The 19,101-nt window shown below is 35.4% G+C and overlaps 2 protein-coding genes across 5 annotated transcripts in view; one reads left to right on the plus strand and one right to left on the minus strand.

Moving 5' to 3' along the window:
• The window catches only part of LOC127833768 (uncharacterized), a 232,837-nt gene that overhangs the window by 5,242 nt on the left and 208,494 nt on the right, over positions 1-19,101 (minus strand). The window lies entirely within an intron of this gene.
• Positions 6,745-19,101, plus strand: part of LOC127833767 (uncharacterized) — a 212,382-nt gene continuing 200,025 nt past the window's right edge. The window contains exons 1-7 of the mRNA XM_052359192.1: positions 6,745-6,949; positions 9,822-10,443; positions 13,089-13,294; positions 14,408-14,475; positions 15,849-15,957; positions 16,722-16,818; positions 18,955-19,074. Coding sequence (XP_052215152.1) covers positions 9,954-10,443; positions 13,089-13,294; positions 14,408-14,475; positions 15,849-15,957; positions 16,722-16,818; positions 18,955-19,074 — 1,090 coding nt within the window. The 5' untranslated portion in view covers positions 6,745-6,949; positions 9,822-9,953. The remainder of the gene's footprint in view (positions 6,950-9,821; positions 10,444-13,088; positions 13,295-14,407; positions 14,476-15,848; positions 15,958-16,721; positions 16,819-18,954; positions 19,075-19,101) is intronic.

Raw genomic sequence — 19,101 nt, forward strand, 5'->3', positions numbered from 1 at the left:
AAGCTTAGAATGATCCTGACAGAAAAACTCTATTTCTCGTGCATGCTCATGACACTTGTCAAATCCTTTCATGTCGAGTATTACGGGCGCAGATGTATTGTCCTGTAAATTGACAATGTTATGCGTACCTGGTTTATAGACTGTGTGCGGATTTTTGCACGTATCGCACAGGTATTCATCACAATCCTTGCAGAAAACCGTAGCAGTTTTTGATATGTTGGTTTTCATACAGGGCTCACATGATTGTGTCACAGCACTTTCTCCAATAAAGTCACCTGCATTGTCTTTGTTTGAATCCCAAAAAATTCTAGAAGCCATTGTGATGTTGTGTTTGAACCTGTTTCTACTTTCGATTTGAAAACCACTGTTTCTAAGTTTAATATATACTTTTAATATCTTTTACATAAAAAACAAACTTATAAAAAATTATATTTTCTTTATTTACTACGTTGCCAAATTATATATATATGAACACCAACTGATATCCAAATAGAACAATAAAACACTTTAACTGTCTTACTTCCGTCTACGCCCTAAAGTTTATCTCTGTGTCGCTTAAAGTCGTTAGGGAAATACCAATCGTGATACATCGACTATCTCCGGAATCTTCGTAAACTTTAGTACATGTATGTAATAAAACGTCTGCAGTTCGATAACAACCGAGTATACCATGACTTTTGGGTTGTCAGCAGAGCGTGTTCTCGTTCGTTATATATATCGGCTCTATGTAAGTTAGTTGGGTAAGATATATATCGTTTACCTTCGGGAGATTAAGCCATTTATGCATAGCGTCTTGAAAAAAGGCCTTGGCAAACAGCGTAGACCCAGATGAGACGCCACATGATGCCGTGACTGTCATGAATTGGTTTATAAACAGCTAATGAAAAGAACTTGCCTTAATTGTATTCACTCTGTTACGTTAAATACAAATGCACATGATTCTCTGTGACCTTATGCACAACGTACATAGGTATTGTAATGTCGAAACTTCCCAAAGTCAGTCCCCAGTGATGAACTTGTCCAAACATTACGCTCACGACAAATGTATAATCGGCGCTTGAGGTCAATCTTTATCCTCAAATCTAACTCCTGGTTAAGTTGATGCTAAACTCAGCAAATCTGAGATAATAAACAATTAAGCTTTTGCTCAAACTGATAACGTGCAAGAAATCCTGAGTTGTGTTGCCTTCTGTCCCCTCATCAATCTCAACCTGTCGGAAACAGTTATTAAAGTTGATTAATCTCAGAAGTGTTGATTATAAAATCAACATCAAAGCGAGTTACATGGTAAGTTATATAGTCTCAAGTACAACCAAGCCAGTATAAATAAGTAAATGTCCAAATTAAAAAAATTCTGATCCATTTATACAGGGAATTGCTGCTCACTTGTATGTATTATGCAGATTTATATTTATCTGCGCAATATGCTTCTATTCATGTTATGTCATTATATTAGATTGATTTTCGTGTCGTGACTTGATAAAATGATGGATATATGCTACAAATACTCGAGAGTATGGCGCTATGAATATGACGCACGTAAATGTGCCGTCATCGTCTTTAATGAGCGTACAAACACAGGAAACACCCGCGTGTTTAGGCTTAGTAGTGAAACAGTTAAAGAATCCGAAAGTTATTCACATTTGGGGATAACTGCCGACGCGTGGCTTTCGTCGCAAATGTTTATAGCAGACGCCTGCAACAAGCTTCGAGGTACATACCTGAGCATATGCAGCAGCGGCTTTAATCCATTATCAATCAGCCCAATTACCTTAAGAACAATTTATCAATACGTGGTTGTTCCGAAAGCGTTATACGGCTTAGAACTGTGGACTGTGATCGGCGCCAGCGATATGTTACGCCTTGAGCGCTCTCATCGATTCTGTATTAAATCTATGCAGCAATTTCATTCCTTAACGAATACGGACTTTGCATTAGCATTAATTAAATTTAACTCGATAGAGAATATCATTGACAGGAAAAAGCTAGTGTTTTTTCGGTCAATTATGTCGTTGACCAAACCAATACCTTGCCAAACAAGTGTTCATTAACAGACTTGTACGATACCTGAATACCGACAAACAAACTAAAGGCTTCGTTCCGGAAATCTACAGACTGCTGTATAAATACTAACTGCAATCGTGTTTAGACGGGTATTTAGAATCAGGTTTGTTCCCGTCTAAGCAAGCGTGGAAACATATGCTCCAACGATCGGTATCCGCTCCGGAACATCACAGACAGTTGGAAAGTATCCGGGACGTGTGCCCCACATTGAACCTCGATGATGTTCTACACGTAGATAAGCCCTCGTCCCTCTGGAAAATATCCCGGATTTCGCCTAAGCTATCGCCCTTAATAGCCACCTTGAAGGCACACTTGGGAGGATTCCTCTCTAGATCGTACCCAACAGTGTGCTCATTGTGTGGGATACACACGGAAAACAAACAACTTCATTCAGTATGTTTTTGTTCGAAAAGGGAACTGTTAGGTGAATCACTTTGGGATGCTGTCATTTACCAAAAGGGGTTTCAGTGTTTTATAAAATTAACACAAAAGACACCATAAGAACAAATCGTAACGTTGTTTGAAATGACGCTATCAACTACAGATGACAATCGCCTGAACGCTCAATTAGCAATCCTATTGCTGAGTTAGTTTGTTAGTTTTTTAGTATGCTTATTATAAAATCGTCACTCTATTGTTCTTTGTATGCATGTACATATATTAATATACATATATAATTATCTATTGTATATATTAATGATGTAAATACTTGTTGTAAATGTGTTATGCTCTCCATGAATGGAGGAAATAAAGAATCTATCTATCTATTTGCAACACTGAGGTCAACGTCAGTTAGAAAATTAATAAAAGACACACAAATGTTTATCTATCGATAAAGAATGAAATCAAGTGTAGGTTATTTTGGAATAATTAAACAAACTAATAGAACACAACAATATAGTTTTCGTGTATTTTCTTTCAATACCGACTAAGAAAAGAGCTGAAATTTCTAAGGCTTTTACGTATAGAAAAGAAAGAGCATCGAGTGTGGGTTTTCTGCATTAGTTATCATGATTATGGAAAGAGCCTTATGTTTGGAACGTAGTTACACGTTTTTATCTCATAAGACGCACATATACTCCTTAACGTGGGGTTTGCAACAGACCAAAGAGGAACATTATAATCATAATGGGTGACTTTTACGCCAAGATCGGTGATAACCGAGGACATGATATCATTGGGCACTTAGGGCTAGGCGAGATGAAAGACAACGTTGAGAGATTCGCCGACATGTGTGACACGGGTAACCTGTCGAATGAAAAGGAAGAAATTATTTAAATGTTATGTTCGCTTTGTTTGGGTAAAAAGGTAAGATATGTGTACTCGATACAGGTGATGCTCTTATCCGATAGCTTACGCAATTGTGAACTTTAATTAAAGGTTAATACAACCGCATATTCATGCTAATCTTTGAACGATGTGGTCAAAGTTCAACATCGATTTACATTGATCTGTGTTGCACGACATTTAACATATTAACGTAGATGAAAAAGGTATGAGGAGCGTCGTGAGAAAACCGGGCTTAATGCATGTGCGTAAAGTGTCGTCCCAGATTAGCCTGTGCAGTCCGTACAGGCTAATCAGGGACGACACTTTCCGCCTAAATTGCATTTTGCTAAGAAGAGACTTCAGTTAAGCGAAAAATATCATAAAAGCGGAAAGTGTCGTCCCTGATTAGCCTTTGCGGACTGCACAGGCTAATCTGGGACGACACTTTACGCATATTTATCATGCCCAGTTTTCTCAGAACCCGACTCGTATATATTTTCACGGTGTCTCTAAATTTTCGGACATTTATTTTTGGGAATATTTGTGTGTATCTAGAGTTTCGGACACGATTTTTTATGTGTCCGAAAACGTATAGTAACTACGGTAAGTAGAAAATACTTCCGTATTAAATACATCGCTTGCATACAGTCGATCGGGTAGTTCCGGATCTCGGGTAATTCCGAATCAACTCTATGATTTAATTAAAATATAAGTCTAAAAGATATTGTCATATCAATTTAACTGTGATTTTTGGAAAATGTGATCAATTTCAAGCAATAACACAGTTTTGCTTCTTATTTCAACGGTGTTTTCATTGAAAATCACACTTTGGTAACTATCACAGTCGTGTCATTTTACCGTCGCACCGTCTGTCTATAGCACGCGTCAACAATTAAAAGACGATTTAGAAGCACATTTCCTTAGTAAATGCTTTTACATTTGGTATGAATTTGTTTATTTATTATTATTTTTAAATTCCTGTGAGTGATTTTAGTATATGTTTATGATTTATGGAAATAAAAGCATGGACATTGCACCTCGTGTACATGTCAGTTGCGGATCAGCTGATTGGGGAAAATCTCAAAACAGTCTATTATTGTTTAAATACTGTGTTAGTAATATTTTAAAGCTCTAGCTACCACAAAAGTTTTTGTATATATATATATATGAAATGAAAAGTGCCTAGTTTCTCATAAATTTGATATAATGTTTCATTGGAATTATTTAATTATAATACTATTTTGTGACTTCAATGTCGAGAAATACAGAGAATAAGATTGAATTTTGTTTATTCTGTCTGTCTCTCTGCCCTAAAACTTTAACATTGCTCATAAAATGAAACTTTATGGACCTGGTTCTCCAAACTTAACTTGGCCTTGCATCTGATTGAGATCTATTATGTAAACCAGTTATGAGGCATTAGGTCTAAGTCACAAGGTCAAGGCTAACACATACAGTAAGCATTTGTTGAATGCATCTTGGTTTGTTTGTATGTTTATGTGTTAAGTAATAAGTTATAACATTTAATGGTATAATAGCAGAATAATAAAAAACCAGCGGAGTGCTAAAAACTGTACTATAGAAAAATATATGGGTTAATAAATAATGGTAAGATGTTACTAGTGCTGTAAGGAGATTGGTAATATTTTAAATATTTATCCTATTTTTAATGTGTATTTATGCTGTGATTTTGCTTTTCAGATAATTGTCAAGTTGGACTGATGGGTCCTAAAAAGCACAGGTGCTCTGCACAGTCATTGGCAAAGAGGCTGAAGCGGATACTTTTATATATTTTTACATTATTGTTATCCTGTTATTGTTAAATGTTGCCATAAAATGTTATTTACCAAAAATTTAACTTTATATCTAGTATTGTCTTCCATTTCTTTACCATTTTTATCCCAGAGGTACTTGTTTATGTTGTGTTTTTTTGGATACTTTTATTACATTATTTTTACATCATTGTGATCCTATTATTGTTACATGTTATCATACTATGTTATTCACCAAAAAAGTAACTTGATATCTAGTATTGTTTTCCATTTCTTTAGCAAATTTATTCCAGAGGCACTGGTTTATGTTATACTTTTTATGGATGCTTTTATATATTTTGACATTATTGTGATCCTATTATTAGCAAATGCATTCCAGAGGTACTTGTTTATGTTCAGTTGTCATTTTTATGCCCCCGGATCCAATGATCGGGGCATATTATTTTTGGCCTGTCTGTCATTCTGTCACAAAACCTTAACCTTAGTAAAAGTTTTTTGATAACTTTTGCAATATTTAAGATAGAAACTTGATATTTGGCATGCATGTGTATCTCATGGAGCTGCACATTTTGAGTGGTGAAAGGTCAAGGTCATCGTTCAAGGTCAAAAAAGCTAATCCAAGGAAGTAATAAGCTTTAAAGGGAGATAATTATCTGTACCTGCCAAATGATAAAAAAATCAAAGCGGCGCAAAAGGGGGCATTGTTCCTTACAAACACATCTCTTTTTATAAATACATTTATATAAAGTTCTGTATTTTTTAGGACCTTAGTTATAAAAATATTTTCTAGTCGTACATAAAATGTTCTAGTCATAAGCATATATGTCATATTTTCATACAGTTGTACATTATTGTGATTCTATTGTTGTTAAATGTTATCATATAATGTTATTTCCCAAGAAGGTATCTTGAGTTTATCAATAAATTGCTTGAATTGAGTATTTGTGTTTGTTTTATATAACCAATAATACAGAGGAATCCGCTTCAAATCAAAGCATAAATACTTTCCAACAGCTTTATTCTCCTGTGTACAGACACACACCCTATGTTGTTTTTTTAAATTTTCAGACAGTTATTAAACTGAAACAAACGAACCTATCTGATGTTTTATTTAATACATTCATCATTTGTTTTGACAGTCAAAATAATTGTTGACAGTCAAAATAAGTTTTGAGATGATCCCTGACCTACATCTTCCCAATAGTCCAAGTGATCCGAAATTACCACACTCGATTCAGAACTAGCCGACGTTATGCAAGTGAATAAGTTCAAATTGGCATCAGAAATGTATTGGTAAGTATTAATAAATTAATATGGCCTTAAAGATGAAATATTTTGCCTCAACAAAGTATTTTGAAAGCAATTGCTTTCTTTTAAAAATATTAACACCATTATTTACGCTAGCGATCCGGAACTACCCGACCGACTGTATCATGAATTACATGGTGTGCTCTTTACCCGATACATAAAGTACGTCATCAAAAAATCACTAAAGCTCAGCTGTTTATAAATAATTCAAGCTTAGCTGTATATAAATATTTCATTAAACCACCGTGAAAGACAACTCATTAAAGCCGATTTTTGTCCCAGGCTCCCTCCCTTAGGTGGAAATATTCCATTGTAAACAAACATGACAGTGTTACTCAATATTCTTCTACGTCATTGAATAATTTTGAATGGACATTATACGGATGCCAGCATTTTATTTCAGTGATACGTAATTTATACATCTGGCACATAAATAATTCAATCGGAATGTAGTGAAATGTCATGACTGACTGGACGTTGAACAACATTAATATGTCTGATGAACATTAGCGTGTAATTTGGATATATATCTGAAGGTAGAGAAAACCCGAATAAATTTAAAAAAAATAAGTTTCAATACTTACATTAAAAATATGTTGTTTTACATTGAATGCACTCGTACAAATTTAAACCGTTGAATATCCGTTCATAATTAATAACATATCAATATGATCTGTTTTCTTAGACCTATTTAAAAGTAACTTTTACATGTATGATGTAGTGAGTTAGACCAAATAAAAAAGTAGGTGGTTTACTGTATATTGTAAAGGAACTTAAAATTACATAATGTTTGTTGGTTATACTTATCTGGGTGCAGAGGTATATATTGTTACTCGATGTCTATGTAAACAAACTCACGTTTTTTGTCTGAGCTATGATATCAACTCATAAGAAAGCAGACATGAGACTATTTAAATCAAAATTATTATACTATTGTAGAATAGTAAATTACATTTATATGCCCTCAACATCTACTGATACAGTAGAGCATATAGCAATGTGCCTGTCGTTCGTTCATTCGTTCTTCCGTTCGTTAGAGGTTAACCCAAAATGACACAGTATAGTAATTGTATAGTATAATAAATGCTGCCCACAAAACCGCAACACTTGCATGAATGTTGTCTTTTAACACTTTCAACACATGCAAATCGTCTACATTGACAACGACTTACTTTTATATTAAGACTTATTAAGACGGTCAAAATTCTTGGTTTACCCAAATGTATATGATTCGTTCAACTTTGGTAATGCTTCTTACAAAGCTTAGATACTTTTATGGACTATGTCTTTCAACACTTAAAATTCACTTATATCACCCTATTTTATCGTGCCCTTGGCATTGGTCTACTATTGCACTTACACTCATTCAGGAGGTCAAAAATCTTGGTTGAGCCAAAATTACACGTTTCATTAAACATCCTTTTCGCTTGCATAACCCATTTATGCCTAGCGTCTAGAAAAAAGGCCTTGGCAAACAGTGTAGACCCAGATGAGACGCCGCATGATGCCAGTGTTTTTATGGCAATTTCGGGGCCGATATTCTGCACCATTTCCTTAAAAAAAATGTATTTTTCCCAATGTTGTAGAATTTGTTTTTTTAGAAACAACTCTTATGATAAATATATCTCAAATTTATTTTCATGTGTATTCATTTAATTAATATCATAACATATAAAATAGTGAATTTTTAATTGTCCCCTTTTCCTAACAAACGACGCGTTTTCCCCCTTTAGACGGGCCCCGCCACCATTCCCCTATTTGTGAAAAAAACACACTAGATGCGGCATCTCATCAGGGTCTACATTGTTTGCTTAAAGGAATTTCTGTAAGAAATATTCTAATTATAGAAATAAATATACTAGATATCCCTAATTTTTTTAAATAAATTGAACCAATTTAGAAGGATGGGAGAGTCCACTTGGCATAAATGGGTTAAAAGCATTGGCATGTTCATGGATGATGTCTTTAAACTCTATCAACAGATCCACATCATCTGACGTCATTTTGACCTTGAGATTGACCTTCTTTAAAACAAAGTCTAATAAAGAGGGACGAAGCTGAGCTCTTTGTTAGCTCACAATGACGCGTGTCGGCTTAAATAAAATATAACTGCTACACATCTGATATACTTTCATTATTTTTTATCTGTAAGCACCCTCAACACACTCACATCACCTGACCTCATTTTAATGTTGATATTGACCTACTTTTATACTTTTACTTATTAAGTAGGTCATTTTGTATTTAAAGAAATTGACTATTCATATAACATCTATACTAATAACTGAAAACCTTTGATTCTTCCATTTAATACTCAAAACTCACTCGTATCAACTGACCTCATTTTGATCTTGGTGTTGACCTACTTTTTCGAATAAGACTTATTGAGATAGACCGATGAACCATTTCTGACAAGACTTCCACAGGAGACATATACGTGTATTTAGTATGCCATTAGAGACTATTACGTTGAAGACGCGAACACGATATTAATAAGTCGTGAACAGTTATTATATCGCCGAATAATACTTAAATTAACTCCACCCACTTTCATTTATACCAGGTCACTGTCCGATAACACAATGTTTGGCCCGCTTACGTGTAAAATGGGAATAAATTAACATCGGATAAACAGGGAATATTGTTCGATAGGATAGTATGAAATAATCATCGATATATAGCTGTAACATACTAATTCTTATAATTTTCATAGAAACTCTAAATCCAATATAACGCAAATTACGGTGTCCAATATTTATCCGATTATCCTATATAATCACGACTTCGCTTTCAAAAATAAATCTGGGCACATTTTTGGATAAATGTGTTTTGGATTTTCATACATGCAAACGTACGCCTTTTTTGAAGTGGAAAGCACACAGTGAATTATGTGACGGGGGTTTTCCAATTGAACATGTGCAAACCAGGTAACGTTATCTGCGCGCATCGTGAGCAGTTCAGATTCAATTTAAACAGCCATGGGCAAGTGATTTTAAATTTATATTAAATGCAACATGTCCACATTATTTTCTGGAAATGGGCGATAGTAAAGTAAATTTTGGTTAACAATAAACCTGCAATTTCATATATGATTATCTTAATAGTCTAAATTACTATTATAATTTCTCTTTGCTGTAACGTTTTCAGGTGCAGTTAAGCAGACGGTATTTAAATAAATACCGTCTACGAATAATCATGAAATGAAACACCTTAGGAAAACTTGTTAACAGCGTCAAAGCTGTAAGTTATTCAACAGAACGATAGCACTTAAATTGTTACAGCATTATCATGTAAAACAATTATAAACACACGGTATTTTTCACAACTTTATTCGCATCAAACAATACGTTATCGCACTGGTTTTGTCAAATGTCTCAGAATGGATTAACCATTAATCTTGTATAATAGAGTAATAATTCAAACAATGCGAGGGGCTTCGCATAACTTGAATTTTATGAAAACATTTAAAAAAGAAGAAATTGACACTTGGGGGATAAGGGAGCAAAGACCCACCCGGGTTATATTAGATTCTGCGTTAAAATGGAGCACGTTATATTGAATGTACAGTGTGCTTACAAAGAAATGGGAGATGCTGCGACAGAACGGAAGCCCTTGTTATCGAAGTCGTCTGTAGGAGCAACCGGGCCACCCCATGCTAGATATACTAGTGAGCTTGCAAGTGAATACCATCAAGTGAAAGAGAAACTTATAACGAACAGAAATAGACACAACTCAATATCAAGCAATATCTCATCAAACGAATCAAGTCCGCTGTTGTGCGGTGCCGACAAAGACAGTGACGTTGGTTACAAACATTACATTACATACGGCGGTATATGTTCAGGCGTATCCGGAGTTTGGGGTTGCGATTCCCAAGTTGTCGTTTCCAGTTTGGAACCATCGATTAATGCGATAGAGGAAAGGCCTGATGATGACGAAATCGTGGAGAATACAGACGTTTTGACGTGTTCACCAAATACACGGCTTTACAGATATGGTCTACTTGTGTTCTTGTGTATTGCAGGTTTATGTAAGTATGAAACCAATACTCGTTTGTGTGTTTTGTACATTGCCATAATCAATTGAGAAATGTTTCCCCGTGAGGTAAGTGTATTGCAAGATTTACGTTTAATGTGTATTTTATTTGTGAAATGCTACACTCTGTATATAACGATTCAAGTTATATATAATTGTGTATTGTAGTAAGCTAACCTGGGAGTGAAGTGCTCGTTAGCCATTGGTTTAGGGTATAAACTTTCAGGCGTCGCCCGTGGTGCGTACTCGTCTCCACTTTAGGGCCGTTATCGCGATAGAGACTTTCCTTTTCTATATTAAATTTTATCCAAACCTATACATTTGATTATAACCATCAAATCTTGATTGGGATTATTTTCGGACCATGAAGCCAGTGTTACTAGAGCTACTGATATTTTTGCATGCGCATTTTTAACATGATATTTTTTCCCGTTTATTTATAAGAAAAAGGAACGAATATCATTATTGAAGATAGCAATCTTTTTATGTAATATTCACCAGCCTTACGCAAGCAAGATTTGAACTAGAACCGCCAGAGTTATTGCCCTTTTGTTAAAACGTAGAAAAGGACATTATACAAGATGGAGAAAATTTTCATCAAATCTTCACCACCCTTGCACAGTTTGTTAAGGACAATATAAAGTTTATGATTAACCCAGGCCCTGCCAATTTTAATCCCATACTATGACAATAAGTTGAAGGCTTACCCAGGTCCTGCTAATATAAATCCCATACTATGACAATAAGTTGAAGGCTTACCCAGGTCCTGCTAATATAAATCCCATACTATGACAATAAGTTGAAGGCTTACCCAGGTCCTGCTAATATAAATCCCATACTATGACAATAGGTTGAAGGCTTACCCAGGTTCTGCTAATATAAATCCCATACTATGACAATAAGTTGAAGGCTTACCCAGGTCCTGCTTATATAAATCCCATACTATGACAATAAGTTGAAGGCTTACCCAGGTCCTGCTTATATAAATCCCATACTATGACAATAAGTTGAAGGCTTACCCAGGTCCTGCTAATATAAATCCCATACTATGACAATAAGTTGAAGGCTTACCCAGGTCCTGCTAATATAAATCCCATACTATGACAATAAGTTGAAGGCTTACCCAGGTCCTGCTTATATAAATCCCATACTATGACAATAAGTTGAAGGCTTACCCAGGTCCTGCTAATATAAATCCCATACTATGACAATAAGTTGGAGGCTAACCCAGGCCATACCAATATAAATCCCATACTATGACAATAGGTTGAAGGCTTACCCAGGTCCTGCTAATATAAATCCCATACTATGACAATAAGTTGAAGGCTTACCCAGGTCCTGCTAATATAAATCCCATACTATGACAATAAGTTGGAGGCTAACCCAGGCCCTACCAATATAAATCCCATACTATGACAATAGGTTGAAGGCTTACCCAGGTCCTGCTAATATAAATCCCATACTATGACAATAAGTTGAAGGCTTACCCAGGTCCTGCTAATATAAACACCATACTATGACAATAAGTTAAAGGCTAACCTAGGTCCTGCTAATATAAATCCCATACTATGACAATAGGTTGAAGGCTTACCCAAGTCCTGCTAATATACATCCCAAACAACCCATAGTTTGAGTCGTGTTCTGAGAAAACTGGACATAATGCATGTGCGTAAAGTGTCGTCCCAGATAAGCCTGTGCAGTCCGCACAGGCTAATCAGGGACGACATTTTCCGCCTAAATTGGATTTTTGCTAAGAAGAGACTTCATTTAAACGAAAAATGTCATAAAAGCGGAAAGTGTCATCCCTGATTAGCCTGTGCGGACTGCACAGGCTAATCTGGGACGACACTTTACGCACATGCATTAAGACCAGTTTTCTCAGAACGCGACTCATTTTAACAGAACAACTTCCAACCCCTCTGCATACTGAGAAGTGTGCTAAAGATACGTTCAGGTATTGTAATGATCGGACTAGCACAGCGGTTTAATTTCATTTTCGATAGTACTCGCTTATAGTGCTTTTTGGGTCGGTTTAGCCCTCTAGATATAATTACATTCGAACGTATCTTATGTTCCATTATTGCCGTAGACCATACACTTGTTTTAAAATGATCTATGCCCAAAGATGAACATGTGTTAGCGTAAAATGAAAAATAACAGAATCCCGAACATTCGTTCCCACGGCCAATCGTTTATTATCTTATTCAGAAGGCGGAAATTCGTTCGTTCCTACGTTATTTTGACACCCCGGGTAATCGATGTTACGTTATCTTGACAGCCCAGACACGCTCTCCTTCAGTATTTCTTCAAATAAGCGTAGGAACAATCGTCCGTCCGAACGAATGTCCGGATACCACACACAAAACACGGCACACTTAACCCATTTATGCCTAGCGTCTAGAAAACAGGCCTTGGCAAACAGCGTAGACCCAGATGAGACGCCGCATGATGCGGCGTCTCATCAGGGTCTGCGCTGTTTGCTTAAAGGAATTTCTGTAAGAAATATTCTTAATATAGAAATAAATATACTAGACATCCCTATAAAATTGATCCAATTTAGAATGATGGAAGAGCCCACTAGGCATAAATGGGTTAAAAACATTTACTGCACCAATCAATAAAAGTCCCCAACAATTTCAGGTGAATACATCACCAGTGAAAGTCCGTCGGCACTTCAGAAGCACGTGGTAAAAGACATTGACATCTCCGAGACGCAGTACATGGGCTTTTACTCCACCGTCCAGTGGGCGGAAATCATCTCAAGTCTCGCGGGGGGCTTTATAGTGGACCGGATTGGCAACCCCATCAGTCTGGTTACCTCCGCCGGATTGATCACAATCGCGCAAGTGGGTTGTTGATTATTATAGAAACATAAAAGTGAAATAAAAATAATGATGATGATGATGATGATGATGATGATGATGATGATGATGATGATGATGATGATGATGATGATGATAATGATGATAATAATGATGATGATAATGATGATGAAGATGATGATGATGATGATGATGATGATGATGATGATGATGATGATGATGATGATGATGATGATGATGATGATCATTATTCAATTATTTTTTAAGTACTACTAATAATAATGTTTATTATAATGATATTAAATTAAAGTAATTAAAATAATAATAATATCTCTTTCCCAATCGTGTTCAATATTTGAAAGTTATGCATTTACTTTTTTCATGTCTTTGGTACATTAATATTAAGGCATTCGATTACGACTAAACCTAGGTATGAGATGTACATGTTATTGCATGAATCATTTGCATATTATTCATTAGAATACCTTGTAGAATATTAATAGCAATGTCATCTGTGGTATCCGCATCGCACTTCTGCGCAATACAGTTTGTGTCTTGTCTTAAAATAGACTTTGTATACACATCAACGTCTTACTGCTTGTTAATCGTTAAATGACAATTATAAGCTATTTTTTATTTTGCACATCATAAAAAATGCGTTAATGCATACGTACATGGATTTGTATCTAATGAAAGGTCGCAAATTCAGTTGCGGCTTGTTGTAGGATTTGAGACGTGCTCTGTAAAAAGGGGTTTAATGGATGTGCGTAAAGTTTCGTCCCATATTCGTCTGTGCAGTCCGCAAATGCTAATCAGTGACGACACTTTCCGCTTTTATGATATTTTCCGTTTAAAGAAAGTATCTTCTTAGAAACAACCCAGTTTAGGCGGAAAGTGTCCCTGATTTGCATGTGCGGGCTGCACAGGCTAATCTGGGTCGACACTTTACGCACATGCATTAAACCCCTTTTTCACAGAGCAAGTCCCATTTTATTAAACACAGGCAATCCTAACTTTCCTATCGCCATTCGCCTTCTCGACTTGTTTCATTAGCTTCCACAAAACTAGATATTGGGGATGTTGAAGGAGTTATTTCAAACTTGAAAAATAACACAAACACATGCCTTTAAATTTCAGACGATATTTGCCGTAGGGGCTCTTCCCCGAAACTATGGAACGATGTTGGGCGCTCGCATATTCCTCGGGTTAGTACCAAAGTTGAAGAAATTGAATCGTGTGGAGCAAGGACTAATAATAATACGAACGTTTGCTAAACCCTTACTTATCGTCATGATGGAAATTATAATATTATGAGACATGAAACGCATTTTCAATGTGTTAACTATTTAATCGCTAAAATTAATGTTGCACATTCTTCTTATTTAAAACATAATAGCAATACATAATTCGTGATTGTGTTTGTTTAAGTCGTTGCTTTATTAAGATTGGTTTTAAAATTCATAACGAGGTTTTAGATTATAACTATTATAGCTAATCTTGAAGTGTTTTGCAATTCACATTGCATACATTTGACGCATGCGATTCCGTAGCAATCGCCTTCATGCAGTTGATAATTTAACAAACGTATGTTCTTAATTCGTGTTAATAATCGTTATGAATTTGAAAACAAATAACAGTTAGCATAACGTGATTTGGCTCAGCATAATTACATTTTAAACTTTGATCGTTAAAGTGGCCTAAAACACTGGTGGACTATCGGCCTAATATATACTATATACCCAATATACAATATATTTGGTGGACCGAGCAAAAATGTACTCGGTTTAATGTCAATGTCTTTAAGCCGAAGACTGCGTGAAACACTTAGGATTCTACTTATTTGTAACACCAATAAGTCCTACTCATTCGTTAAAGGGGCCGTCCAATAGATTTTGGCATGTATTGAAGCTTGTCATTAAATGCTTTATATTGATAAATTTAAACATTTGAACTAAAAATCTCTATTAACAAAACAAGAATACAATTTTAAAAAAGGAAAAAAATAACCCTCAACTGGGCTCGAACCACTGACCCCTGGAGTCCTGGAGTAAAACGTCTCTCGCCTAGACCACACGACCATCCATGCTCATGCTTAGAGCGAATGTATTTTTTACCAATATAAGCAATCCTCGTATTATCCCAAAATAAAACGACAACAACAGAACTTTCCAAATTATTCAATCGTTTCGCGTCGCACAATACTTTTCAGGTTTTCAAATCATCAAAAGATGCATATACATGTATTAGATATTTAAGAGCATGGTAAATGGTCAGTATTACTATTTCCTAAAAAATATCATAACTAAAACGAAAATTTGCGAATCTGAAACAACTTTTTTTTAAATAATTTTGTCAATTTACCAAAACGTGAAATCTGTAGGATGGCCCCTTTAAACCGTAAGTAGATCTATCGTACTTTATCGTAACACCCGTAGCCGACTCGTTTTAATAGGGGCGTTTACTTTTTTTCCAAAAATATTTATGGTCGCTGAGTATTTTGCAAAATCATGTATATCTATGCTCATTTTAACTTTTGTTAGCCCCCCAGTACCACATTGCTAATGTACTTTATTTCCAGGCTCGTATCAAGTACTTTGGTGATCGCTTGTGACAACTTGGTCGTGAAATGGTTCCACATGAAGGAATTGAACATGGTGCTGGGTTTGAAAATCAGCTTTGCCCGAGCGGTAAGATTTGACATTGCCGATATTTTCTATGCTGAATATAGATATTGATAATACACTGTTATTGTTTAAAAATGATACGTTTACTGAGCTTGGCGTTGAAAACTTGAACAACGAGCCCTGGCGACGGGCTTAATATTTTCGTGGCAAGCAAATAAACTTATCTGTATACTTAGAACATACACACGGTATTCTATTTATCACATCGTTTTCTTTAAAAAAAGAAATGTCGTACTTCTGAAAATCAAGATCAAGAAAATGATATAGTTTGCCATAAAAACTTAAATATAAGATAAAACAAAATCTAATGACGTCATTAAAATAATAACATGACGGCATTCATTTGTGCATGACAGCTTTATCCCAACTATTCTGAAGTAAAGCAAAATTGTGACAGTACGCTTCTAATGATGAGATTTGCTCAATCATTAATGCTGACGTACTCCTATACATAAACCAATATCAAAAGAATGCACAGTCATTTTAAAATGTCATCCATTTTATTTGCATTATCAGCTGATGCGTTCTAAAAACATGTACATGTATGTGTATGCCCCAACGTTATAATGAAAGTTTATGTTCGCATGCATTGCGGTTACATATGCATGCCTTTAATTTATAAAACATTACTTTGTTTAAAAAAATCATTTGATATTTATTTTGAACATTTTTAAATTATTTTTGTAATCATGCTTCGTCGTTCTTAAATTACTTTAATGGAATGAGTCAACTCGCAAAATACTTCATTGCGCTGATGTTTATTTCAGAGTAGCGTTATGACACTTAATATGATGGACCCCATATATCAACAACTGTTGACTCGCAATGTGCCATGGAAAGCTCTAGGATTTACCTTGTTAGCAGGTGGGTGCGTTCTTCTGCTGGTTAACGATGTTTATTTTCAGTAATACTAACAGAAAATTAGGTGAAAAGATGGAAATGTATATGTGAGAACAATTGAAACAGTAAGCCATTTAAGGTAAGAAAGGTTTTTGTTTGCATGTGCCCGGTCGGCTCATTTTTTATGCCGACTTTTTTTAGTTATCTTATGTTGATTTTTCGCTAATTTCGATCATATTCACAAAGTGAACTGTTAATATTTAAATATTTTGCTACATCCGATGATATTCTTTAATTCATCTTAGATTAATCGGATTAATTCTGCATGTGATTGCTGATAGTTATTGAAGTGGGGGATCTTAAAAACGTAATCGAAATCCTAGTCCAGACGACCTTCCTTTTCTGATTTGTTGGGTCATGTAAGTGGAAACAAACGACATTTTCTTGTTTGCCCTATATACGACCTTGCATGTTATGGCTGAAATAAAATGTCCCAGTAGCGGCATACATGTTGGTTTGATATTACGGAATACCTTGAGTCGTGTTCTAAGAAAACTGGGCATAATGCATGTGCGTAAAGTGTCGTCCCAGATTAGCCTGTGCAGTCCGCACAGGCTAATCAGAGACGACACTTTCTGCTTTCGTGACATTTTTTTGTTAAAATAAAGTCTCTTTAAAATCCAATTAAGGCGGAAAGTGTCGTCCCTGATTAGCCTGTGCGGACTGCACAGGCTAATCTGGGCCGACACTTTACGCACATGCATTCGGCCAAGTTTTCTCAGAACACGACTCCCTTTTTCCTCAAATATGCAGTGCTTGAGTCGTGAAGTCTTGTATTGTATGGATGACAGTTTATAAATTTAAGCATATGGCATATAAAGTTGCTGAAACAATACAAAGACATAATTCGTCAACATTTCGCTACTATTTTATTTAAGGCAGAGGTCTTAATTTTATGGAAAAAACATATACAAGCTTTTATGATTGTTTTAAAATCAATGTCTATAAATTGAAGATTTGTTTTCGCTAAATGCGGAAAATATGGAAATGAAATAAATAAAAGTAAACAGGCTTCACTCTTAGAACAAACATGCGCTTAAATATAATCATTTAAACGATGCCTTGTGCTAGAATAAATGTTATATTGTATTAGAAAGGGGACACATTTGATCTCATCACAGCAACCTGCAAGACCTCCACTCAATTACAAAATTAAGGTCGCCGTGGCGTAGTCGATATGGTGTCCGCTTGGCGACAGGGTGGTCACGGGTTCGATCCCTACTGTGGGAGCGTTCTTTAGATTTTCCCCATAGACACCAAGTACTGGTTCTAGGCACAGGAAACGGACTCGAGAGCGATTCAAATAAGCCTTATTCTTTCCTTGCAATCAAGCTAAATAAATAGGTTTAAACGCATTACAAAATCTGTTTTATATACAGACCACCACATTGTTGCCATGACATTTAATAAACCGGCATTGACAATTAATAGTAACAGTAGGTGATTTCCTTTAAAGTACAATATTTATTTCCATGATTTTGTTGTTACCTATTAAACTAAGGGTTAAACCATCATCGCCGGCAAGACATCATCACGGAGACAATGAATATTGATTTGCTAATTGTATATATGTGACTTATGTTTCAACAATAATAGTCCCGCACTCAATATGAATGTTTAACATTAAGAACGTATTTATGTTGTTTCCTCGCATCTCATGACTGACGTCGTGTTAAATCTGCAACGCTTTGAAATTATAGTGTGTATTAAGATTAAATGTGCAAACGGTGAGTCTTCCAAAATCACCTAAATATAAATATTGAATTCTCCAGAACAACAACCCTCCTCTTTCCTAGTTTTTATTTATTGCCTTTTTCATGCTTTTTGTATGTTGTAACTTTTACGGGCTTTTACTCAGAAAGTACATAAGATTTCTATATAAGAATTCTGTCCACCTTTAGAGTTATTGTTTCATGAAAAAGATACTATCTGCATTATAATGCATGCTGAAAACCATCAAGGGTAGTTAAAACATAATTAAGAAATTGCACAACCATTTTTAGTTCTGCACCTATCCATAAACAAATTAATTTAGCGGGGAAAATCAATTTAACGAATTATCTTGCTTATATACCAATTTGTGCATTACTGTATTTTCAGGCAGTTGTATAGCAGTGTTGTCGACGTTATGTTCTGTGTTAGTTGCGATCATGGACAAACGAGCAGACAAACTAGGGTTCAACAAGAATAACAGCAACGATGAAAATGACAACAAGAAAGGTATATTAAAATGTCACTGTTTAGTTT

Source organism: Dreissena polymorpha, chromosome 6 (assembly GCF_020536995.1).
Source record: "Dreissena polymorpha isolate Duluth1 chromosome 6, UMN_Dpol_1.0, whole genome shotgun sequence".
NCBI classification, from domain to species: domain Eukaryota; kingdom Metazoa; phylum Mollusca; class Bivalvia; order Myida; family Dreissenidae; genus Dreissena; species Dreissena polymorpha.